At 40.7% G+C, this 27254-nt stretch overlaps 2 protein-coding genes across 4 annotated transcripts in view; one reads left to right on the forward strand and one right to left on the reverse strand.

The window, feature by feature from the left end:
• Window positions 1-18914, forward strand: part of CYFIP1 (cytoplasmic FMR1 interacting protein 1) — a 118680-nt gene extending 99766 nt beyond the window's left edge. The window contains exons 27-31 of the mRNA XM_025852106.2: window positions 7050-7122; window positions 7667-7761; window positions 15175-15413; window positions 15872-16019; window positions 18114-18914. Of these exons, the coding sequence (XP_025707891.1) occupies window positions 7050-7122; window positions 7667-7761; window positions 15175-15413; window positions 15872-16019; window positions 18114-18278 (720 nt within the window). The 3' untranslated portion in view covers window positions 18279-18914. The remainder of the gene's footprint in view (window positions 1-7049; window positions 7123-7666; window positions 7762-15174; window positions 15414-15871; window positions 16020-18113) is intronic.
• A 482-nt stretch (window positions 18915-19396) lies between these two features.
• NIPA2 (NIPA magnesium transporter 2) overlaps window positions 19397-27254 on the reverse strand; it is a 32758-nt gene continuing 24900 nt past the window's right edge. For all 3 annotated transcript variants that reach the window (XM_073887395.1, XM_025852109.2, XM_073887394.1), the window contains one exon: window positions 19397-21556. In XM_073887395.1, coding sequence (XP_073743496.1) covers window positions 20922-21556 — 635 coding nt within the window. In that variant the 3' untranslated portion in view covers window positions 19397-20921. The remainder of the gene's footprint in view (window positions 21557-27254) is intronic.

Below are 27254 nucleotides of genomic sequence, written 5' to 3' on the forward strand. Positions count from 1 at the left end.
GTGAGCACTGTGGAGCATTTTATTCAGTATTTGCTCCATCTGCACAAACATATGTGACATATATGTAAGGTATAAAGCACTGCTGCCCAGGAGAGCTGTTTGTATGATGGAAAGTTCTTTTCCTGAGGCTGTTGAGTACTTGAAGTGTGTTGGAGCACACTGGAACAGGGTCTTGTTGGAGCCTCAGTGGTGTCCAAGATCTCAAGTCCCTCAGATAAAAAGATTGCAGGGGAAAAAAAAAAGTGTGACTGAAGAACCAGTTTTTAAGTTTTGTAGAATTTTAATTATTTTATGTTTAAAAAGCTACATATGTCCCATGACTACTGTAGTAGACAGCATAATAAAGCAAATGCTGAAAGCTTACCACTACTGAGAAATTGCACCAGGGGACACCGGTTCTCTCCACTGATTGCCTTCTTGTGTCGTCATTTAGCCTTCTCTCAGTCCCCTCATGACAACTGAGCATTCTGAATTGGAAAACATAGTGACTGTAACAGAATCTCTTGTGGTCTTCCTCTGGTTTTCTCTCTGTGACTAAGGAGGTGGGCATCTTCGTTTGTTGCTTGCTCTTCCTATTCTGTTAAATCCACCATTGTGTCTTTTACCCATTCTTCTACAGCTTGTTTATAGAAGCTCTTTGTATAACCTTTGTGTGTTATACACATTGCAAATACTTCTCCCTGTTTGTGGTTTGTCTTTTCACTCTGATAGTGGTAATTTTTTTTATAAACTGATACTCTTAATTTGACTGTAGTCTCTTTTTTGGTATAGTTAGCACTTTTTGTATCTTTCTAAAGAAGTTCCTTCCTACCTAGGGGTCATGAAGATATTCTTTTATATTTTCATCTGAAGGTTTTAAGTTATGCTTGCTATATTTAGGTTCATAATCCTTCTGGAATTGTTTTTTTTGTATGTGATGTAGGAGTGGATGGTTTCTTTTTTTCCTCTGTGGGGTTAATCAGTTGTCCGTCCCTCCTCCAGTGGCTGAAGGACCCCTCCTTTCCTTGATCACCCTCTCGTCTGCCAGCTTTCTGTGGATGCACTGGTCAGTGTCCAGGCTTTCTGCCATGACCCATTGGTCATATGTCTATGCACGGCGTAACAACACAGTCTTATTCATTATAGCTCTAACTTAAGTCTTGCTACCTGACAGGACATGTTCCCTTACTGTATTCTTCAAGGGTATGTTGCGTCTTCATATATCTTTGCTCTGCTCTGAAATTATTAGCTTGTCAGATGTACTGAAAAAGCAAACAGGCATTTCAATATTAATTGGTTATGTCTCTAGACCTATTTGAAGAGATTTTTTGCTATGTTGCTTCTTAGAGCGGTCTCCTTTCTTCAGGGCCCTGGAACCTTGGCAGGGGCAGGGTCATAACCTTGCCATGACCGGGACCATCGTGCCCATATGCATGCACTTCAGGGCATGGAATTCAGACTGCCACGCTTCCAGGGGCCAAGCCACTAGATTAGCCACCTTACATCCAATTATTAAGAAACAAAACAAAACAAAAAAACATTGTCAGGTAGTCCAAGGTTGGATGTTGATACCTCTGGGAGCTAATGGCCTCCCGTCAGACCTGCATCTTTTGGCTTTCCCCTTTGTTGCTACATTACTGGGTAGACCCTTTCCACGTAGTGACAAAGTCAGGGAACCCTAGGCCATCTGCAAGTCAGCATGGACTCTGAGTGAGCAGCCCCTCGTGTGCTACTCTCTCCACAGCAGGAGTGACGGCGTGAGGTGGAGGACCCACCAGAGTCACAGGCTGTGCTGGGCAGTGCTGCAAAGAGCAGGCAGGCTGCCGTGGGGCCAGCAAGCAGCTGACATCCAGGGCAGCCTTGCTCTAGGGAACATTAGGGAGAACTGAATCTTCTACTGCAATATCTGTGAAATTTTTTTAAAAAGGTTTATATAGTTTAGAGAGAGCACGTGCAACTAGGGGAAGGGGCAGAAAGAGAGAGAGAGAAGCATACTCCCTGCTGAGAGCGGAGCCCAACATGGGGCTCCGTGAGCCGAAACCAACAGTCAGACACTTCACTGACTGAGCTACCCAAGTGCCCAGTATTTGTGAATTTTTTTTTAAAGATTTTATTTTTTTGATAGCACAAGCAGGCAGAGGGAGATCGAGAGGGAGAAGCAGGCTCTCTGCTGAGCAGGGGGTCCGACTTGGGGCCCGATCCCAAGACCCTAGGATCATGACCTGAGCTGAAGGCAGATGCTTAACTGACTGAGCCACCCACACACCCCTATTTGTGAATTTTTAACAACCAGATAAGTTAGGAAGAATTACTTTATTATTTTTTTAAAGATTTTATTTATTTTAGAGGGAGAACAATAGAGAGAGCACGAGCAGGGTGGAGGGGCAGACGGAGAGGGAGAAGCAGACCTCATGCTGAGCAGAGAGCCCAATGCAGGGCTTGATCCCAGGACTCCGGGATCATGACCTGAGCTGAAGGCAGACACTTAACCAACTGAGCCACCCAAGCACCCCAGGAAGAATTACTTTAAATCATTATCTCTTATCATGAATTTTAAATATTTAATATCGGGAGATTCCCTTCATATATTGACTTTTCCTGAACACACAACATAAAGTGCAATTTTTCTTGTCCACATGTGTCTTAAGTCTGAAAGTGCCTTTCAGTTCCTGGCTTTGGGTTATGGCAGGGAGCCCCAAGTTTTACTGAAGGAGGACTGCCTTATGGAATTGACTTACTTAGTGGCGGGAAATCATTAGAAGGCTGGTTTTTCCTCTGGTTTAGCTGTGCTTTTAGGAAGTAAGATAAACTATCAAAAGCTTTTCTTCACCTACGAAGTAGAATTCAAAGATCCTTGTATGGACATAAAAGAATTATAGAACCATAGGGGTTTGATGCTGGAAGAGCAGAACTCATCTCTCATCAGCTCAAAGGAACAGTCTACACCCATTGTCAGGTCAACAGTTGGACACTCATTGGCTTTTGGCCAGAAAAAGGGGCACCTGGGTGGCTCAGTTGCTTAAGCGTCTGCCTTCAGCTCAAGTCATGATCTCAGGGTCCTGGGATTGGGCCCCATGTTGGACTCCTTGCTCAGCGGGGAGCCTGCTTCTCCCTCCCCCTGTACCTGCAGCTCTGCCTACTTGTGTGCTCTCTGTCAAATAAATAATCTTTAAAAAAAAAAAAAGGAACTTAGAAAAAGAGAGATCTGAAACCAATGTGATCCTTGCTGCCTAGTTCCTTCAATTACGCCTGTTGCATATCTCTCAAGACAAGCAAATCCCTGGTGAGAGTTGTTCAGCACTCTTAAAGACCTCACCACAATCCAGTAGGAATTGGTGGCTCAACAGTGGAGGGATCCTCTAGGCCTCAGAGGCCTGGTGAGAGCTGGGTCTCTAGCGCCCAGTTGACACAGATCCCCCTCATCTTCTCCCTTCTAAGACTAGGCTTGTTTCTTAGGTATATACTGTTGTGCTTAGCTCCTTTGAGTGGCAAGCACAGTATCGGGCACCTAGGAAAAATGTTATAAATAGTTGTCAGTTGATTTGAAAGCAAACTTTGACTTACGAATAAATGAGTATTTCTGAAACAGTAAATGAAAAGAGCATCATCTACATCTTAGTTGAGTGCAGCAGATTCTGGGGCCCGTGCCTGAGGCATAGTGAGCACCATACCTGGCTCTCTTACAGACACAGTGGCCCTGCCCTGCAGGGATGCCTGTCACCACCCCTCCTCACGCCCTCTGCTCACTGTCACCCCTTCACTTCTCCCTTCTCTGGATTCCCTTGTCCGTGCACCTTGTGCAAGTGGTGAGAAGCCAAACTTTCTGTGTTGGGCAGGTCTGCTGCCAGATCCGGCCCCAGACTGGAATTTTGTGGTGTTGCTTTTGTCCTTTTGTTTTGTTTTGTTTTTTCAGATTTTATTTATTTATTTGAGAGAGAGAATGAGAGATAGAAAGCACGAGAGGGAAAGAGGGTCAGAGGGAGAAGCAGACTCCCTGCTGAGCAGGAAGCCCGATGCGGGACTCGATCCTGGGACTCCAGGTTAAGCAGTCGCTTAACCAACTGAGCCACCCAGGCGCCCCTGCTTTTGTCCTTTTGGAAGTAGGAGGTGCTATTTCCTATAGGTCCATCAATGTGAAACTCTCCAAGGTTGAAGATGACATGGCTATTCTCACTATTCATCCCGTCTCAGATGATTATGCCCAAATCCCACCAAACCTAAGGACAGTTTTGAAGACTCCAGACACTTCTTGATGCTTATTTTGGACTCTGAGGAAGGTGGTAATATGTTTTGGTATTTGTGTGGGTTCCCACTATTATAAATGGAGATAACTCAGGGTAAATCAGATTGTCACATTAGAAAAGTGGGGTAACTATGACCCAGCTGCCAGAGCAGCAAGCATGTGGGTGGGACCCCCAAGGGCCTGACCATGCTGCCATGCAGTAGTGGCCCCAGCGGGCACCACGATTGGATTCAGTAGCCAAAAATGTTGACCTTACTTATTCTGAATCTGTGCATTGCATAGATACATTTAACTTTCTGAAGAAGTTTGTTTCATTTTGCTTTTCAAATTCTCCCTAAAAACCTAGCCTGGTATAAAAAAGATCACACACACACACAGGAATATTACTCAGCCATTAAAAAGAATGAAATCTTGCCATTTGCAGTGGACATGGATGGAACTAGAGGGTATTACGGCTGACTGAGGTAAGTCAGAGAAAGACAAATATCAGATGATTTCACTCATATGTGGAATTTAAGAAACAAAACAGATGAACATAAGGGAAGGGAAGAAAAAATAAAATAAGATAAAACAGAGGGAGGCAAACCATAAGGGACTCTTAACTCTAGGAAACAAACAGGTTGCTGTAGGGGAGCTGGGTGGGGGGATGGGGTAACTGGGTGATGGGCATTAAGGAGGGCATGTGATGTAATGAGCACTGGGTGTTATATGCAACTGATGAATCACTAGACTCTACCCCTGAAACTAATAATACACTGTATGTTAACTAAATTGGATTTATTTATTTATTTAAGATTTTATGTATCTGACAGAGAACAAGTGGTGGGAAGGGGCAGAGCGGGAGAGAAACAGAAGCAGACTCCCAGCTGAGCAGGGAGCCCGATGCGGGGCTCAGTCCCAGGACCCTGGGATCATGACCTGAGCCAAGGGTATATGCTTAACCGACAGAGCCACCCAGACGCCCCTAAATAAAAAATTTTTAAAAACCCAAAAAATTCTAGCCTGGAAAGTTTGATAATGTAGTTGGGGTTTTTGTTTGTTCGTTTGTTTTGTTTTAGTTTATGGTTGTTTGTGTTTAATAAACTTTTTATTTTAGAATAGTGTCAATTGCTTGTTTGTTTTAAATGCTGGTTTTTACAGCTATTCTCAGTTTTTCTGGTTTGGTTTGGTGGCAAAAATTTGAAGCCATTGGTGGTAGCACCTGGAAGCATCACAGCCGGATGAGCCACCCTCCTTGGATAGTTTTGCTGGCCTGCAGGCTCCTTACTGCCTACAGAGCTCGCGTGTGTGGCTCTCTCCCCAGCATTCCTACTTGGCAGCTCTCATCCCTTAACCAAGTCTCCCATCTGCCATCCATTGGCCTGACCACTTTCTTGCAGTCAGTCACCTTCCAGCTGCCCCCCTACACTCTGTTGGTGCAGGCGGGCCATTCACTCCTCTCCATGTTGCTTTTTTCACTCAACAGTAAATATATGCTGGAGCTCATTCTACATTAGAAATGGGGACATTTCTTATCCTTTTTGTAGTTGCATAGTATTCCATTGACATCACCGTCTTTTATGTGTTTGCATAGCACACAATCATCATCTGACCCTGTCCCTTTTTTTAGTTTGTTCCTCTCTCCCCGCCAACATCATCTTCACCTAGAGTAGAAGGCCCAGGGGGACAGGTGTTGGGTACCCTGGCCCAGAGGTGGCTTCTACTACATATATTCTGCATGAGGAGCTCATGCTTTGCTGCTGGGCCTCAGGAACGGAAGACGGGGTGTGGAGGGGTCAGCCTCCCTCTGGAGTATCCTGGGGGAGCAGGCGGCAGCTGACTGGCCACTGCACTAGATTTGTGTTATGTGACAGTAGGACCCTCACTTCACAAGGACAGAAAGTCTCTTCCTCCTCTTGGTCTTCGCTTTGCCATCATCTGGGGAGATTCTCAGAAGGAAAAATATCATCAGTTGATAAACGTCTTGGCTTTCTGAAAACAGTTTCTTTGTTTAGAAATTTGTTTTATTACTGGGGAATTATAAGATTTCAAGATGGGTGTAGAGTAGGAGGCATGAGAGAGAGCTCATTTGCATCTTCTGCCTGCCCCACAGTGAACACACCAATCTTCAGGGCCCTTTTCTACAGTTTAAGAGCCCTCAGAGTCTGGAAAATGCCCTGTTCTTAACCACCTTTGGGTTTGTGGTAAGTTTTTAGGAGTTCTGCAACCCCTCAGATATCAGAGGTAAACTTTCACTCTACACTTCAATATTCTGGAGAATGGGTCTTCTGTAGGGTTTTTATTACGTCTTTAGAGGTGTTGTGATCCAAAAGCAGGTTCAGAGTGACTGCTCAGAACTTCGTTTGTGTACAAGAGTGATGCTGCCTTTCCTTCTGCTTCTAACGCTGTTCACAGAGGAATTACCCTTCCTCCTGTCTATGTAGTAGTGTCTTGTTATAAACTGTGTTATAACTAAGTTACAAACTTCTTAAGAGGCTGGTAGCAAATTAGCAGATTAGGGCTACCAGGCTGGTAAATCCTGGAAAACAAAGGCCATTGTTTTCAATATTCAATGCTGGTTTTTATTCATGTCTGTATTTAAATTAATTAAAAGTAAATACAATTTAAATTTAGTTATTCAGGTGTACTAGCTGTATGTGGCTGGTAACTATGTCAGTGTATAGCACAGAGAACATTTCCATCATCCCAGAGAGTTCTACTGCACAGTGCTGCTTAGAGTATTTGTTTTACACTAAATGGCAAAGATAGATCTTGTTTTCAGCACGACTTCTCTGTCTCTGTGTCTGTGGTGAGGTAAATGTCCTAATGCAATCTTCTTTTGCTCTAGTCTTTAGAAGAAGTGTGTGACCTGTTGCATGCAGCCCCATTTCAGAACATCTTGCCGAGAGTCCACGTGAAAGGTGAGTCTATGTGTCTCTTACCAGGGAGTCCAGACTGCCCTTGGCAGTGGTGACACTTGGTCCTTGTGACCAGAGAACTTAGTGCCAGTTTTGTTTGAGTTTGGTGCCTGTTCAGTCATAACTGGAGGTAATTGGTAATGTAACATGGTTAGATAAATATTGAATAATTGAAGTATTAAAGGCTGAAATGATGTGTATTGGATGTGCTTCAATATAGCTCCTATGCTATTCATAGATGTTGAGTGTCTATGAAACAAAAGTGTCATGAGTTGATACTCATGCAGCAGATGGGTACAGAGGGTTTTGTACTATTCTCTGATTTTGATTACATTTGGAATTTTGTGTTTTAAAAAATGAATATTGAGCAGAAAATCAGTTCTGTCATTTTGAATTAATATATCAGATAAGCCAGTTCTGTAATGTTCAGAGAGAATCTGTATGTATAATGTTAAGAAATCTTTCATTTGTTTCTTTGACAAAATTAAACTTCAGCAATCGTTTTTCATGCAGAGGATCAGAAATTAAAATATTTTTTCCATTGCAGAGGGCGAGAGACTTGATGCCAAAATGAAAAGACTAGAATCAAAGTATGCCCCGCTGCATCTTGTCCCTCTGATTGAAAGACTGGGGACCCCTCAGGTAATGCATACTGTGACAGCTGTCACTGTTGCAAGCTTGGTATCCACATCAGGCCTGGGGCTGGGGCTTCAGAATACAGGCTCTGGGTGACCCACCCTGAAGTCATCATGAAGTTGGATGGGCCTTCTCAAGCCTCAGTGTCTCCAGTGGGGTTCATAACAGGACCTTGTCACAGGGTGGTTGGGAAGTCTGAATGAGTTAACATGTGCAAAGGGCCTAGGACATTACCTAGCACATAAGACATACACAGTAAATGTTACTTGTTTTTCTTGTCTATCTTTTCATGAAGAAGACTTTTTTCATAGTTTTTTAATAACAGAAGAAAGTGTGAGTCTCATACAGGAGGCAAGGCGTCAGGGTACAGTTGCATGATTTTATATCAACTTAAGCTAGATCAGGGTTTCTCAGTTGCAGCACTGTCCCCAGTTTGGACCAGATAATTTTTTATTGTGGAGATTGTCCTGTGAATTGTAGGATGTTTAGCAGTGTCTCTGGTACAGCAGCCTCGTGGAGATACAGCATAGAAGCAGCAGTTTGAAAAACACCTGGGGCAAATGAAAGGGAGAGTAGTTTACTCACCTCAGAGTGTGTCCTGGTGAAACAGAGAGATTCCTGAGAGACTTCGCCAGGAACAAAGGAACAGGTACCATTTCCATCCCCTGCCCCCCAGCATAAACACGTGGCCACCTGCGGTAACCAGCACCATGCTGACACTACCTGACTTGCTGTCACTGCTGCCCCTTCCCCCTGTGCTGTGCTGCCGCAGATCTGCACCCCCCAGACAGGTCTGCCTCCCTCCTGGCACAGCAGGAGCCCTCCTGCTGAGGACTGGTGCTTCACGAACCTTGCTAACACCACCGTACCATGGTCCTCCACTCCTCACCATTGCAGCTCTGCCCCCCAGTACAGTCTTGGCCGGAGCTCATCTAGGGCGGTGCCATAGCCTGGCAGTGTGCAAACACCTCGACAGGGGCCAGCACCACTTCCAAGTGACTCTTACCCTAGAGAGAGGGACAGATAACCACACACACCAGTCAGACAGAGGACCCAGCAGTGGGCTGGGGGCAGACAACTGGTCTGCCTGCAAGCCCTGCCCACCAACAAAAGCTCAGGGGACAACACAGGGAAAGCACACTTTAGTTTGGTGCTATTGCATCTCTGGCAAATGCCTAGTCTGACTCAACTCAAGCCGTAGGTGGCACAAGACTGGCCCACTAACACCACAGGGACCAAGCACTCCCCACAACAGGCAAAGAGAGCCACTGAAGACAACTAGACTGAAGAAAAAAGCAGCTCAGCCACAACAGCAGGACATACACAGCACATATAGGAGACACCCCTGAAGTGCCAGGTTCTGGTGAATAGGGGACACCGCATGGCAGGGTCTTCATAAGGCCACTACTTTCAAGAGCAGGAGACATAGCTGAATTTCCTAGCACATAGAAACAGACACAGAGAGTTAAAGAAAATGAGGAGAGAGAGGAATATGTCCCAAATGAAAGAACAGTAAAAAAAATCCACAAGAGACCTAAGCAAATGGAGATCAGTAATATGCCTGATAGAAAATTTAGAGTAACCTTATAAAGATACTCATTGGGTTTAAAAAAAGAGTGGAAGACATCAGTGAGGCCCTTAACAACAACAACAAAAAGAATCAATCAGAGATGAAGAACACAATAAATAAAATTAAAAATACACTAGCTGGAATAAATAGTAGGCTAGAAGAAGTGGAAGAACGAATCAGTGACCTGGAGGACAGAGTAATAGAAAGTAGTCAAGCTGAGCAGGTGAGAAAAATAAAATTATGCAAAATGAGAGTAGATGTAGGGAACTCAGCAACTAGATCAAGTGTAACAACATTTGTATTATAGGGATCCCAAAGAAGAAGGGAGAGAAAAGGGGCAGAAAATTTATTTGAGGAAATAATAGATGAAAACTGCCCAAATCTGGGGAAGGAAACAGAAGTCCAAATTCAGGAGGCACACAGAGCCACCAACAAAATCAACCCAAGGAGGTCCACACCAAGACACATAGTAATTAAAATGGCAAAAAGTAGTGATAGAGAATTTTAAAAGCAGAAAGAGAAAATTGTTATGTACAAGGGAAACCAAATTAAGCTATCAGATTCTTCAGCAGAAACTATGCAGACCAGAAAGGAGTGGCATGATCTATAGATTCAACATGCTGGAAGGAAAAAATCAGCCAAGAATACCCTAGCCAGTAAGGCTATCATTCGGAATAGAAGGAGAGGTAAAAACTTTCTCACACAAACACAAGTTTAGGGAATTTATGACCACTAAACCAGCCCTACAAGAAATGCTAAAGGGGACTCTTTGAGTGGAAAGGAAAAACCATAAGTAAGACTAAGAAAAATAGGACGCGCAAAAGCAATAAAAATAAACATATCTGTAAAAGTCAAGGAACTTACAAAATAAAAGGATGTCAAATGTGATACCATATACCTAAAATGTTGGGGGAGAGGAGTAAAGAATGCTTTCAGACTTAAGCTACCATCAACTTAATATAGACTGCTATATGCAGAAGATGTTAAATACAAGCCTGATGGTAACCACAAATCAAAAACCAGTAACAGGCAAAAAATAAAGAGAAATGAATCAAAGTATAGCCAGCAAACTCTGAGAGATGAGAGCAAGAGAAGAAAAGTACAGAGATAAACTACAAAAACAACCACAAAACAGGTAACAAATTGGCAATAAATACATATCTATCAATAATTATTTTGAATGTAAATGTATAAATGCGCCAATCAAAAGACATAGGGTGACAGAATAGATAAAAAAAACAAGACCCATCTATATGCTGCCTACAAGAGACTCATTTCAGACCTAAAGACACCTGCAGATTGAAAGTGAGGGGATGGAGAAACAGTTATCATGCAAATGGGTGTGAAGGTAAGCCAGGGTAGCAGTACTTACATTGGACAAAACAGACTTTACAACAAAGACTATAACAAGATACAAAGAAGGACACTGTATAATCATAAAGAGAAGAACAGGAAGATAAAACAATTGTAAATAATTTTGCATCCATTCAACATATATTCAGAACATCCATCCTAAAACAGCAGGATACACATTCTTTTCAAGTGCACACAGAACATTCTCCAGAATAGATCACATATTAGCCCACAAAACAAGTCTCAACAAATTATATAAGATGGAAGTTATGCCATACATCTTTTCTGACCACAACACTATGAAACTAGAAGTCAACCACAGGAGAAAATCTGGAAAGACCACAAATAACATGCTACTAAACAGTAAATGGGTCAACCAAGAAATCAGAAAGGAAATAAAAAATTACATGGTAACAAATGAAAATGAAAACACAAGTTGTTCAAAGTCTTCGGGACGCAACAAAAGTGGTTATAAGAGGGACGTTTATAGCAATGTAGGCTTACCTCAAGAAGCAAAAACAGTCTCAAACAACCTAACCTTACATCTAAAGGAGCTAGGAAGAACAGCTAACAAAACCCAGAAACCAGCAGAAGGAAGGAAATAATGAATATGAGAGGAGAAATAAATGAGATAGAACCTAAAAAAGATATAATGGAATAGATCAGTGAAACCAGGAGCTCGTTCTTGGAAAAAATCAACAAAATTGATAAACCTTTAGCCTGACTCATTTTAAAAAAGAAGAGAGGGAAGACTCAAATAAAAAGCAGAAATGAGAGAGGAGAGAGGCACCTGGGTGACTCAGTCATTAAGCGTCTGCCTTCGGCTTGGGTCATGATACCAGGGTCCTGGGATTGAGCCCCGCATCGGGCTCCCTGCTCGGTGGGAAGCCTGCTTCTTCCTCTCCCATCCCCCCCTGTTTGTGTTCCCTGTCTCGCTGTGTCTCTCTCTGTCAAATAAAAAAAAAAGAGGAGAAATCACAACCAACATCACAGAAATACAATTATAAGAGAATATTATGATAAATTATTTGCCAACAAAGTGGACAACCAAATAAATAAATTCCTAGAAACATTTAACTTCGCAAACCTGAAGCAGGAAGAAATAGAAAATTTGAACAGTTACCAGCAATGAAATTGAATCAGTAATCAAAAAACCCAACGAACAAAAGTCCCGGAACAGACAGCTTCACAGGTAAATTTTAAGAAACATTTAAAGAAGAGTTAATATCTATTCTTCTGAAACTATTTCAAGAACTAGAAAAAGAAAGAAAACTTCCAAATTTATCCCATAGGCTAACATCAACCTGATACCAAAACTTGATAAAGACACCACAAAAAAAGGGAACTATAGGCCAATATCTCTGATGAACATAGATGCAAAAGTCCTCAACAAAATACTAGCAAACCAAATCCAACAAATACATTAGAAGTCATTCACAATCAGGTGGGATTCATTCTTGGGATGCAAGGTTGGTTCACTATCCAGAGATAATCAATGTGATACATTGATAAGAGAAAGGATAAAAACCGTATGATCATTGGGGCACCTTGGGTGGCTTAGTCCGTTAAGCATCCAACTCTTGATTTCGGATCAGGTCATGATCTTAGGGTTGTGAGATCAAGCCCCATGTCACGCTCTGTGCCCAGCTTAAAATTCTCTCTCCTTCTCCCTCTGCCCCTCCCTGCCCCCCTCTCTCCCTCTCAAAAAAAGAAAAGAAAAAATGATTCTTTCAATAGATGCAGAAAAGGATTTGATAAAGTACAATATCCATTCATGATAAAAACCTTCAACAAGGTAGGTTTAGAGGGAACATACCTCAACATAATACAGGCCTTATATGAAAAACCCACAGTGAACATCATACTCAATGGTAAAAAACAGAGCTTTTCCCCTAAGGTCGGGAATAAGACAGGATCTCCACTCTCATCACTTTTATTAACATTATTAACATTATTAACATATTACTGGCAGTCGTAGCCACAGCACTCAGACAGCAAAAAGAAATAAAGGGCATCCAGATTGGTAAGGAAGAAGTAAAACTTTCACTATTTGCAGATGACATGATAACTATATATACAACATGATAACTATATATACAAAACCCTAAAGACCCCACCAAAAAACTACTAGAACTGATAAATGAATTCAGTATAGTCCCAGGATACAAAATCAATGTACAGAAATCCATTGCATTCTGTACACTAATGAAGTGGCAGAAAGAGAAATTTAGACAACAGTCCCATTTACAGTTGTACCAAAAATAGTAAGAAATCTAGTAGTAAATTTAACTAAGGAGATGAAAGACCTGTACTCTGAAAACGTAAAATACTGCTAAAAGAAATTGAAGATGATACAACCAAATGGATAGATATTTCATGCTCATGGATTGGGAGAATAAATATTGTTAAATATCCATATTACCCAAAGCAATCTACAGATTTAATGCAATCCCTGTCAAATTACCAAGAGCATTTTTCACAGAACTAGAACAAACAGTCCTAAAATTTGTATGGAACCACAAAAAACCCCAAGTAGCCAAAGCAATCTTGAGAAAGTAAAACCAAGTTGGAGGTGTCACAATTCTAGATTACAAGTTATGCTGCAAAGCTGTACTAATCAAAACAGTATGTTACTGGGACAAAAATGGTGGTCAGTGGAACAGAATAGAAAGACCAGAAGCAGTCCCACAATTATATGGTTAATTAATCTTTGACAAAGGAGGAAAGAATATGAAATGGGAAAAAGTCTCTTCAACAAATGGTGTTGGGAAAACTTGACAACTACATGCAAATGTAGAGACCTCAGCATGAGACTTCAATCCATAAAAATCCTAGAAGAGAACACAGTAATTTCTCTGATGTTGGCCATAACAACATATTTCTAGATATGTCTCTTGAAGCAAGGAAAACAAAACAATTATCTGTTGGGACGTAATCAAAGTAAAAGCTTCCATATAACAGAGGATACGACCAACAAAACCAAAAGACAACCTGTTGAATTGGAGGAGATATTTGCAAGTGACATCTGATAAAGAGTTAGTATCCAGCATATATAACTTATACAACTCAACACCAAAAAACAATCCAATTAAAAATGGGCAGAAGACATGAACAGACATTTCTCCAGATAGCCTATAGACACATGAAAAATGTTCAACATCATTCATCATCAGGGAAATGCAAATCAAAACTACAGTAAGATGTCACCTCACACCTGCCAGAATAAAAGCCCAAACACAAGAAATAAGTGTCCCTGAGGATGTCGAGGGAAAGGAACACTTGCGCACTGTTGGTGGGGATGCATACCAGTGGATCCACTCTAGAAAACAGTATGGAGGTTCCTCAATAAGTTAAAAATAGAATTACCATATGCTACAGTAATCGTACTACTGGATATTTACCCAAAGAATACAAAACACTGATTTGAAAGGTTATATGCACCCCTGTGTTTATTGCAAAATTATTTATAAAGGTAGATTATGGAAACAGCCCACATGTCCACTGATGAATGGATAAAGAAAATGTGTGTATATATATGTGTGTGTACACACATGCACACACAATAGAATATTATTCAGTCATAAAAAATGAAATCTTGCCATTTGCAAAAATATGGATGGAGCTAAAGAGTATAATGCTAAGTGAAATAAGCCAGAGAAAGACAAATACCATATGATTTCACTCATATGTGGAATTTAAGAAACAAATGAACAAAGGAACAAAAAAAACAATAGACAAATCAAAAAACAGACTCTAACTACAGAGAACAAATGGATGGTTACTAGAGGGGAGCTGGATGGGGTGATGGGTGAAATAGGTGAAAAGTATTTTTAAAAAAGGTATTAAGAGTACACTTTTCTTGATGAGCACTGAGTAATATATGGAATTTTTGGATCACTGTATTGTACACCTGAAACTAATATAACACTGTATGTTAACTATACTGGAATTAAAATTTAAGAAAAAATTGGGGCCCCTGGGTGGCTCAGTTGTTAAGCGTCTGCCTTCGGCTCAGGTCATGATCCCAGGGTCCTGGGATCAAGCCCCGTGTCGGGCTCCCTGCTCTGCGGGAAGTCTGCTTCTCCCTCTCCCTGCTTGTGTTCCCTCTCTTGCTGTGTCTCTCTCTGTCAAATAAACAAAATCTTTAAAAAAAAAAATTAAAAAACACAGTATCCCCTCACCTCTACCAACTAGATGCCCCTCACCTAAGCCCAAGCTTTGACAACCAAAAATTTGCCATGTGTCCCCTGGAGGCAAAATCACTCCCAGTTAAGAATAGCTATACTAGACAGTTCTCCTTGACTGAAATATATTTTTAATCTATGAAGACCTATATGTAATAGCTGACATATTTATGTTGTTAGTGCTTATTTCTAAAAATCCTCTTCTGCAAATCAAGATAGTTTTCCAGTAAGTCAGAAACAAATCTGGGTAGTTTGGTTTCAGCAGTCCACTGCCCTCCTGCCCTGGCTCATAATGTTCTATCCTTTCTGCAGCAAATTGCAATAGCAAGAGAGGGGGACTTGCTGACAAAGGAGCGTCTCTGCTGTGGCCTGTCTATGTTTGAAGTTATCCTGACTCGGATCCGGACCTTTCTGGATGACCCTATCTGGCGTGGGCCTCTGCCCAGCAATGGAGTCATGCATGTGGATGAGTGCGTTGAGTTTCACAGACTGTGGAGTGCCATGCAATTTGTCTATTGTATTCCTGTGGGAACACACGAGTTTACAGTCGAGTAAGTATGTGCTCAGTGGATGGGGAAGTGGGAGCAGGCTAACAGAGAAGACTGCATTCCTCTGGAAATTGACTAGAAGTTTGCTGAGCTGCTTTGAAGCCATTTAAGTGGATGTTCTTACTTAATGCTCAGGAGGTGACTCAGGGTGAAGTTTTTAGGTGTTCTCTGAACCCATGGAAACTTAGGCAAGTTTGGTATGGGTTTTTCGGGGGATTGTCCACAGCTTCCCAAAGTCATCCTTCTTGAAGAGTCCATGATCTAAAAGGTTAAGAAGCAGTGTGCCAGAGGAACACAAGAGATGTTTACCAAAAAGAAGGACACATCTCCTGCTGCTCAGCATTCCCTTCCTGGCTTGTTTCAAGTAGATTCCTTGGTCATTGACGTCTGGACACAGACTTATAAAAGACTTTATAATTTTTTGTTGATTGCCCATTGTACTTGCTGCTTCTTGTTTTTAGGCAGTGCTTTGGCGACGGGCTCCACTGGGCTGGCTGTATGATCATTGTACTTCTTGGGCAACAGCGGCGCTTCGCAGTCCTGGATTTCTGCTACCATCTACTTAAAGTCCAGAAACATGATGGCAAAGATGAGATTATCAAAAACGTGGTATGTGGAAGTGAATCTTCCACCATATGTGGAAGTTTCACAAAATAATCATACTTTGTACTTACTAAAATTCCTTTTTTGGGGAATGCTTTTCATCCCAGTACATAAGGTGACACCAGCTGAAGCTTTCTTTTCATTTCCAAAATGAATCTATACTTGATAAAGCAGTCAGGCAGTTAAAGTACTAACTGTTCCATGTTCTTTCTCTTTTTAGGGTACTTAGATCTGCTTCATATTATACAGCCTTATAGGATCTGCATTTTCAGATTATTGGCATACTATTCAGTCTTCTGGCTTTTTTTGTGGCCAAAGTGTGTGTGGTTTGTTTTGTTTGATTTGTTGGTTTGTTTGCTTATTTTGGTGCCTTTAAGATCTTTTTCCCTTTGTCATTTTATGGATTCTTTATAATTGAATTCTAGAAAATACTCAGCCATTATCTTTTCAAATATTTAAGTCTTTTTTTTCCCATCCTCTCTTTCTTTTAGGACTACAATTATATACTTGTTAGACGTTCTTCTGGTTCCCATATCCCTCATCCTGTTAGTTTTCTAATTAGTTTCCTAATCCACAACAGATTGCCAGAGATTTAGTGGTTTAAAACGATACCCATTCTCTCAGTTCTGTAGGTCAGAAATCTGGGTACAGCATGACTCAGCTGGGTCCTTTATCATCTCAAGGCCAAAATTAGTGTATCTGTAGGGCTATGTTCCTTTCTGGAGCCTATAGAGATGAATCCGCTGGACACAGTCCCTTGCAGTTGGAGGACTAAGGTCCCCATTTCCTTGCTGGCCATTAGCCCACATCTCAAGTCCCGCCCATGCATCCAGTCTTTTAACTTTCCTTTTGCTATATCTCCTGCCTCCACCTGGAGAAAGTTCTTTTCGCATATGATTGATTAGATTGGGTTCACCTGGAAAATCCAGGGTACTTTACCTGTTTTGAAGTCTATAATCTTAACTACATTTTCAAGTCTCTTTTGCCGTGGAAGGTAACATGTTCATAGGTTCTGGGGATTGGGGCATGGATGTCTTCAAGGAACCACTCCAGCTCCCATGTCTTCATTTTCTTGTCTCTCTGGGCTGTTCCCGGAATACTGTATTATTCTGTTAACTAATTCACTTCAACTCTAATCTACTGTTTTTAGTTTTGAATAATAGGAGTATAACTTGTAATTCTAGTGTCTGAAGCCTCAAAGGTTATCTGAAACTGAAATATTTTGTGTTGGGTTTATTTGCCAGCTCTTGTCCAATTGAACTTAATTTAGATTGCTTTTCTTTTCTTTTTTAAAGATTTATTTATTTATTTGAGGGAGAGGGAAATTCAGGGAGATTCCACGCTAAGCGTCGAGCCTGATGTGGGGCTCGATCTCATGACCCTGAGATCACGACCTGAGCTGAAACCAAGAGTTGGACGCTCCACCAACTTCACCACCCAGGCACCCCAAGGATTGCTTTTCTCCCAAGATTTTTGCTTCTCGTCTCCACGGACTGTTACCAAATTGGGGTCACCTTAGAGGGTCCTGGCTTTATTGGGAGTTTCTAGGTGTAGTCCCGCTTGTTGCCCAGGACATCTCATCCCACTGCTGCTGGTGCCATCTGTCCCTTAGGAAGTCCTGGCTTCTGCTTTACCTCCTGCATAGACAAAACCTGCAATGCTTTTTAAAGTGTCTTCCTGTGTATGTGTGTGCACATGAGTGTGTTCTTTATCCAGTTCTGTTGTACCAGCACAGTCTATCAAAGTATGCTGTCCACAAGAACTGGAATCTAAGACTTGGATTACTGGTCTTTCCCCAGTGACCATATTATTTTCATCTTTACATTCCCAGTTTTTAATACACAGCAGCTTCTTAATACCTGTGTGTTGAATGAATAGTAGGTCTGTAACAGGTAAACCTATAGTCAGTAGCATGAGACCCAATAGAGAGATGTGTTTAAATGCAAAATATATTCATTGTTCCAATAGGTATATTAAAGAGATATGTGTGCTAGTAGTTTGCTGTAATTTTTATGAGAAAATGTGAAAATCCTGCCATTTTGAAACATGACTAAATATACATGTTTTAATAGTAAGACATCCTAATTTTAACTGTTGCAGCCATTGAAGAAGATGGTGGAGAGAATTCGCAAGTTCCAGATTCTAAATGATGAAATAATTACTATCTTGGACAAGTACTTGAAGTCTGGCGATGGAGAAAGCACCCCCGTGGAGCATGTTCGCTGCTTTCAGCCTCCTATCCACCAGTCTCTGGCCAGCAGCTGAGGACATGTGTATCATATTTTTGAAGAGTCCCAGTACTGACTGTATTTAATAACTATAAGGGCATGTTTTTCTTTCCATAACGACTTAGCAAGATTTTTAGGGACTTTTTAATCAGTATCTCTGTGTGTGTTAAAGGGGGTACTTTTCAATTTAAAAGCTTAATTTTATAAAATTGACTTATTTTTCTAGACTAAAATTGTATATGCTTTTGGTAATTAGAAAGTCTGAGAATATTGGCTGCTTATTGTTGCCATCATGTTCTTACAGAATTATTTTCCATTTTTCTATGGAATGTTCCTAGCTGTGTCAAAGTGCTGCTGAGTTCATCCATTTATTCCTTAGCAAAGGATCAGTATATGTGGGGAAAGATTTATGGACTTAAGAAACTTAATACCAGCTCATTGTAATAAAATGCACTACCAATTAGAATTAATGATTATTTAGCTTTTGTGTAGGGATTTTTCTGATGGTCTTTTATGAGTAACCTTTTCTAAGTATTGTTCCCTTCCCTTTTTTGTGTCAATGTTTCAGAAAATAGTGAACTTGATTCCTCTGCTTCTACTAAATCCAGTTGTGACAGAATCTAATTTGTAAGGTAGGATTTAAAGGTTACAGAAATAAAACTAATAAAACTTATTTGTGTTTATTCATTTGGTGGTGTGACCTATGCCCTGGTTTGGGCAAGGTACTTTACTTACCTGTACAGACCTGGCCCAGGAAATCTGAGTCTAGGCCACCTGCAGCCTTCCAAGAAGGGACAAGATCTTAATAGGGAGTAACTACCATATGGCTTTGGAAACAGAACACTAAAATCCAGCAGCATCATACATGCTACTGAAAATAAAGTCTGTGAACTATTCCATTGTACTCTTTAACCTTGACTTAATATGAAATAGAACTGTTCTTTACCACAAGTTACCTAAAAATGTTGCTTTTGGTAATGTGAATAACCCTGGGGCCAGCATTCTGCCACAGACTGAGGGTAGTATCTGCTCACCCTATACTGGAGTATAGACTATGAGGAATTAATGATTAATGGCTAAATTTAAGTAATTCATATTACTAAGTTCTTTAAGAGTCCATTATAAACCAAATAATATGTAAACATTTATGTACAATTTCAAGTGCAATAAGATGTTGAATTAAGAATTTATTAATCTATGCATTCTGAGTGCCGTATCACACCCACGGGGGTGAAAACTGGTTCTGTTAGGTGTATAGATATATAGTACATAAACAGTGTTATCTGTGACATTAAGATTACATGGGGGAGGCAATTAGAAAAAAAAAGTCTACAAAGGCTCCTTAGAGGATTCAAAAAAAAAAAAATGGGGAAAGGGAATTTATTTCATGAAATTTTGCCCTGATAAAGCCAATAGCTGTGTGGTGGGACGCTGGTGCCACCACCACAGTGAGGATCCAGCAACCCCCAGGCAAGGACAGTGAGGCACCAGTGGTGACTGGTTACACAGTAGGGGTTAAGCTGTGTGACCTTGGACAGGAGCAGCACAGTGGGAACAAGCCCATGTTCTTCCTACTACCCAGGTGGAAATGGTATTTTTAAAAGCCCAATTAATTGCTATGATGATTGGTTCTGAAGCTGGATGGAGTTCATTATACTAGTCTACCTTTTTTGCATACATTTGATATTTTCCATAAACGTCTTTTCATGGACATTTTTAGACGAAAATACACCGTGATCTGAACAAACTCTAAAGCAAAATAAGATACTGGGTACAAAGAAACCATATTTTACAAACATGTTTGTTCTAAGCATTCAGACTTGAAAAGAACTTCCAATTTGTCTTTTTATTATAACATGAGCTAAATTTAAGAAATTAGTCTTTGGACTTTATTTCCCAGAGTTATTAGATCTAGATGACAATGTAACTCATTATGAAAATATACTGAAAAGTACAAGAGCTGATGTAAAATGGTAAATCAAGATTCCAGGTATCAAGGGATCAGAGTGAAGAATAAAACCAGTCAGGCTGCAGCCTGACGCAGATGAGCTGGTTTTAGCAAGGTGCCATCAAGGAATACAAAGACCATCAAATGTGTGGTGAAAAGTCAGTGTGAGAAACATCTCCCATCACGCAGCTTCCTACCCTTTTTTGTTTGGTAAGTTGAGTTTTTCTTCATTTTATAACTTACGATTCTCTTTAATATCTCAAAATAATTCATCAAACAGGAGTCATTTTTATAATTAAGGTAAATCACAGGATAATGTGTTAGGAAAATTTTGTTCCTTTTTAAATCAAAAAGCCTTCAAATGGTCAGGGATTGATGGAGTGGGGATGACAAATGTACATTTCAGATTTTCATCACCAATGAAAAAATAAAGCATTTTCAATAGACTTAAAACTGTCAGTGCATTTAGATTTCGGTGAAGGAAAAATTTAAAATACCTCTATAATAATACAATGTTAATAGAAATTGGCCAGGTACTGAGGTCATTTTAGTGAGCTACCATCATGTAAATATAAGAAAAGTAATTTCTTGGTCCAAATCAGTGAAACTTTAAAAAAGATTGTCTCTAGAGAACATTTTTTTTTTTTGAGAACAATGCTTTTTCAGACACATTCTGATATTAAAGTTCACTTTATAACACAATTATAGATTAACCTTTTAATTACATTTTTCTTAAAAAGCTGTGAGATTCCCATTTCTTCGGGAGATATTTTCGCCACTGTGTTGTTCAATTCCACAGGTTAAGCTTTCTTCATTATTATTAAGAACTTCATATATGTTAGAGAGATTGCCATTCATTGCTTTTTCGTCTTTTCGAAAAGACACAGGGAGACTTGCTAGACTAAAGCTGACATCTTTAAAGGCATGCAACAAGAATATTCCCACAATGATTGTAAAGAAGCCACTCAAAGTACCAATGACATCATCAACAGGCATATCTTGCCATTCCTTAAAAAGAATAGCTGAACAAGTTAAAACTGATGTTGTAAAGAATACATAATATATTGGAGTCACAATGGAAGTATTGAATATATCCAGGGCCCTGTTCAGGTAGTTAATCTGTGTGCTCACACAGACTATAAGGCTCAGCAGCAGAATCCAGGCCAGGGGATGTCGCAGCACAGGCTTTCCAGCAAAGAGCTCTTTGATAGCAATGCCCAGGCCCTTAACACAGGAGACGGAAAATGCTCCAATTACAGAGCAGATTGTTATGTACACAAGAATGTTTGTCTGTCCATGGCGAGGTCCCACCACGAAGATTAGTATCAATGACACAATGACCACAAGTGTTGCAAAGACCACAAAACCTGGAGGAGGCAAAGAAAAGTTGTATTTAGTCAAATGCGTTAAGTACTAAAAAAAACCCCTGAGAATCCAAAACAAATTATTAACTCAAGAGGAAGGAGAAAAGGTGTGACCTTAAAATAAATACTAGCTTTCTTTTGCTGCCCCAGCAAAAGTACACTCATAAAAATTTAGTTAGATGTATATACTGGGAGATTACACTATGCTTCATATTCATAAACTTAACATTTTTAACATAGTGTCTTAGGCCTCATGATAATTAGATAATAGAAAACGGAGATCAGGCTGATTTGCAGCCACCTACTCTAGAGTATCTTGCTACTTCCCACCCACTGGAATGCTCTAACTCCAAGAATGGAAACAATCAGGAACTAGTGGAGGGAAATCATGAGATGACCTTGAACATTCAACAATTTATAGATGCTAAAAAAATAACAGCAGTTACAAATCAAGTTTGTCCTAAAAGGAGGACACTTTTAAAATATTTAATGACAACCACTGGAGTAAACAGAGAATCAATAAGAGAATCAAAAATACTGTCAGGGTTCTGGCTGAATATGAAGAACTGAACCCAGCTTAGTAATAATAATAGCTAACAACTATGTAGCACCGTGGCCCAGGCACTTTTCTCAGCAATTTGCACTGATTAACTCATTTAATCCTCACATCCACCCTATAACATAGATACTATCATCTGCATTTTAAGATGAGGAAACTGAGCCACAAAAGTCATATGAATTTATTCTGTTCCCTCCTTAAACTCTGCCAATAAAATAAGTAGTAATAGGACTTTTTTTTTTAAGATCTTATTTATTTGACAAAGACACACAGCGAGAGAGGGAACACAAGCAGGGGGAATGGGAGAGGGAGAAGCAGGCTTCCCGCGGAGCAGGGAGCCCAATGTGGGACTCGATCCTCATGACCTAAGCCAAAGGCAGTCGCTTAACGACTGAGCCACCCAGGCGCCCTAGTAATAGGACCTTAAAGAAGCAAACACACAAAAACAAGAACGGGTGAAGGAGATGATAGCAACAATATTATGGAAGCCAGAAAGCAGAAGATAAACTCATAACTGTTACAACACATCCAAGAAAGCTGAATCCCACATCAACGATGATCAAAGATGGGAAAGTAACTCAGTCTGCAGCACAGAACACTCTGAAGACACAATGTACTTCTGGAAGTGCTGGGGTAAAGGAGAGACAAAAACTGGAGACCTGGCTGAAAGTCTATTAAAGAAGCATTAAGATTCCAGGAACCCGGCTCAGTTGTCAACATCTGAGTGTAATTCCTGCCACAGCAAACTGGAGTACTCTGGCCAGTTGAGTGTGTAGGTGCCACACTAACATAGGGGCTTGGGGTAAGGTCTAGGTCTATGACATTAACTCCTCCTTTCCCACTCAACTCCCAGCACTCAGGCAGGAGACTTTGCTGGGGATCAGACAAAGCCTGATTTCAGAAGGCAACCAAGGATCACCAGGGGAGGAACCAAAACAAACAGAAAAACACAAAGCCTTTGTTTGCTCTCAATGTAGACAGAGGAAAACTTCGGAACAGATAAATCACCATCCCACAAAAACAATAAAAATACTGGGGGCAGAGCAAGATGCCGGAGGAGTAGGAAACCTGGATTTCGTCTGGTCCCAGGAATTCAGCTGGATAGGGATGAAACCATTCTGAACACCTACGAACGTAACAGGAGATCTAACAGGAGATCGAAGAATCGAAGAAAGGAATAGCAACAACTATCTGAATAGAAAAGTGACCACTTTCTGGAAGGTAGGATGTGCAGAGAAGTGAATCCGAGGTGATATTTGGGAAGACAGACGGCGGGAGAGGGATCCTCCGTCGGCTGCTTCTGTCAAATGAGAGAGCCGCAGCGGTGTACAATTTTGGAACTTTTAGAAATCTGCTCCACTGAGGGACGTCGCTCCAGTAGCTAAACGGGGGGTGGGGGGTGGATCTCACTCTGGGACACTGTGGTCTCAGGACCCTCGGGGTCACAGAAAGACTGGGGGTGCCTGAGTGCGGCACAGCTCCCAGGTATCGGAGCGGGGAAGGGCTGCAGAGACGGAGCCGAGGCTTGGGCTCTCAGCTCCAGGTTGCCATAAACCGTGATCTGCGGCACAGTCGGGCCACTGCTCCTCCAGCAGGGACCCAAAAAGCAGCAGATCCGGGGAGACTCCCCTTCCTCCCTGGGGAGGAGCGGCACGAGAGCGCACTGCAGGGATCTGCTGGGTTTGGAGACTCCACACAGGGCCCTGCGCCAGAGATAGAAATACTGGGTAGCGGCCGGAGACCAGGGAGACAGGAGTGACTGACTGCTTTTCTCTGGGAGGGGAACTGAGGAGCGGGGCCCCGAGTCCTCGGCTCCTCCGGGGTGGAGATTGGGAGGCGGCCCTTTTCACTCTGGTCCTCCAAAGCTGTATGGAAAGCTTACAGGGAACAAAAGCTCCCAAGAGCAAACCTGAGCAGATTACTTAGCCCAGACCCACAAGGGCGGGGCAATTTGGGAACCAAGGCAATAGGCCCCGCCCCCAGAAGATCAGCAAGAACAGCCAGCCAAGGCCAAGTTTACCAATGAGACCAGCAGAACTCCAGAGCTAGGGGAATACTGCACACAGAATTCATGGCTTTTTTACCATGATTCTTCTTTCAAAGTTAATTTTTTTAAACTGTCTTTTTTTTTTATTTTTCTTTATCCCCCTTTCAACCAACATCTTAATCCCTTTTTTAATAAATATTTTATATTTTTCATTTTTAGAGTCATTTCTATCCCTTCATAGTTGTTACCCTTATTTTGGGTATATATATGTATAAGTTGTTCTCTCTTTAAAATTTTGAGATACAGTTTCTTCTAACAGATCAAAATATACCCTAAATCTCTACTGTATGGCTTTGGACTTTGTTCTAGTCTCCTACCAGATCACATTCTCCCTTTTTTTATAAATCCTCTTCTTTTTTCAACAAACTTATCAATTTCTTTTATAAAACCTTTTATAATTTTCATCTTTACACTCATATTCCATCTCTTCATCATATTTCCCTTATTTTTGTACATATGTGTTTTTCTTTCTTTAAAATTTTGGGAGGCACTTTCTTCTAACAGACCAAAATAAGCCCAAAATCCAGTGTGTGGCACTGATATATGCTCCAGCCTGATCATATGTGAACACATTCTGGTTTTTATTGTTTTGTTTTTGTCTTTTTCTTTCTTTCCCTTTCTTTCCCCCAGGTTCTGGTCTTTTCTGATGTGTTTAGTGTATATTTTCTGGGGACATTGTTACCCTGTTAGCATTTTGTTCTCTCATTCATATATTGTCCTCTGGAAAAAATGACAAGACGGAAAAAATCACCTCAACAAAAAGAACAAGAGGCATTACCGATTGCCAGGGACCTAATCAATTCGGACATTAGTAAGAAGTTGGAACTAGAGTTCAGAATGATGATTTTAAAGATACTAGCTGGGCTTGAAAAAAGCATAGAACTTATTAGAGAAACCCTTTCTGGAGAAATAAAAACTAAAATCTAACCAAGTCAAAATCAAAGAGGTTATTAATGAGGTGCAATCAAAAATGGAGGCTCTAACTGCTAGGATAAATGAGGCAGAAGAGAGATTCAGTGATATAGAAGATCAAATGATGGAAAATAAAGAAGCTGAGAAAAAGAGAGAAAAACAATTACTGGATCACGAGGGCAGAATTTGAGAAATAAGTGATATCGTAAGACAAAAAAACATTAGAATAATTGGGATCCCAGAAGAAAGAGAGAGAGGGGCAGAAAGTATACTGGAGCAAATTAGAGCAGAGAACGTCCCGAATTTGGGGAAGGAAACAGGCATCAAAATCCAGGAGGCACAGAGAACCCCCCTCAAAATCAATAAAAATAGGTCAACACCCCGACATCTAATAGTAAAACTTACAAGTCTCAAAAACTTACAAGAGACAAAGAGAAAATCCTGAAAGCAACTCGGGAGAAGAGATCTGTAACTTACAATGGTAGAAACATTAGACTGTCAACAGACCTATCCACAGAGACCTGGCAGGCCAGAAAGGACTGGCGTGGTATATTCAGAGCATTAAATCAGAAAAATATGTAGCCAAAAATACTATATCCAGCTAGGCCATCAATGAAAATAGAAGGAGAGAAAAAGCTTCCAAGACAAACAAAAACTAAAGGAATTTGCAAACATGAAACCAGCCCTACAAGAAATATTGAAAGGGGCCCTCTAAGCAAAGAGAGAACGTAAAAGCAACATAGACCAGAAAGGAACAGAGACAATATACAGTAACAGTCACCTTACAGGCAATACAATGGCAACTAAGTTCATATCTTTCAATAATTACCTTGAATGTAAATGGGCTAAATGCCCCCAATCAAAAGACACAGGCTATCAGATTGGATAGAAAAAAAAAAAGACCCATCCATATGCTGTCTGCGAGACTCACTTTAGATCCAAAGACACCCCCATATTGAAAGTGAAGGGGTGGAAAACCATTTGATATGCTAAAAAGAGAGCTGGGGTGGCAATCTTTATATCAGACAAATTAGATTTTAAACCAAAGACTGTAATAAGAGATGAGGAAGGGTCTATCCAACAAGAAGATCTAACAATTGTAAATATCTATGCCCCTATGGGAGCAGCCAATTATATAAGCCAATTAATAACAATGGCAAAGAAACACATCGACAACAATACAGTAATAGTGGGGGACTTTAACACCCCCCCTCACTGAAATGGACAGATCATTTAAGCAAAAGATCAATAAGGAAATAAAGACTTTAAATGACACACTGGACCAGATGGACTTCACAGATATATTCAGAACATTTCATCCCAAAGCAACAGAATACACATTCTTCTCTAGTGCTCATGGAACATTCTCCAGAAGAGATCACATCTTAGGTCACAAATCAGGTCTCAACCAGTACCAGAAGTCTGGGATCATTCCCTGCATATTTTTGGGCCACAATGCTTTGAAACTAGAACTCAATCACAAGAGGGAACTCGGAAAGAACTCAAATACACGGAGGCTAAGGAGTATCCTACTAAAGAATGAAGGGGTCAACCAGGAAATAAAAGAATTTAAAAAATTCACGGAAACAAATGAAAATGAAAACACAACTGTTCAAAATCTTTGGGATACAGCAAAGGCAGTCCTAAGAGGGAAGTATATAGCAATAAAGACTTTCTCAAGAAACAAGAAAGGTCTCAAATACACAACCCTACACCTAAAGGAGCTGGAGAAAGAACAGCAAATAAAGCCTAAACTCAGCAGGAGAAGAGAAATAATAAAGATCAGAGCAGAAATCAATGAAATAGAAACCAAAAGAACAGTAGAACATTCAATGAAACTAGGAGCTGGTTCTTTGAAAGAATTAACAAGATTGATAAACCCCTGGCCAGACTTATCAAAAAGAAAAGAGAAATGACCCAAATCAACAAAATCATGAATGAAAGAGATCACCACCAACACCAAAGAAATACAATTATAAGAACATATTATGAGCAACTCTATGCCAGCAGATTAGATAATCTGGAAGAAATGGATGCATTCCTAGAGATGTATCAACTACAAAACTGAACCAGGAAAAAAGAGAAAACCTGAACAGACCTATAACCACTGAGGATATTGAAGCAGTCATCAAAAATCTCCCAACAAAAGCCCAGGGCCAGATGGGTTCCCAGGGAATTCTACC

This window comes from Callorhinus ursinus, unplaced genomic scaffold, assembly GCF_003265705.2.
Source record: "Callorhinus ursinus isolate GAN/ISIS: 27379988/994484 unplaced genomic scaffold, GSC_fseal_2.0 scaffold78, whole genome shotgun sequence".
In the NCBI taxonomy this organism is placed as follows: Eukaryota; Metazoa; Chordata; class Mammalia; order Carnivora; family Otariidae; genus Callorhinus; species Callorhinus ursinus.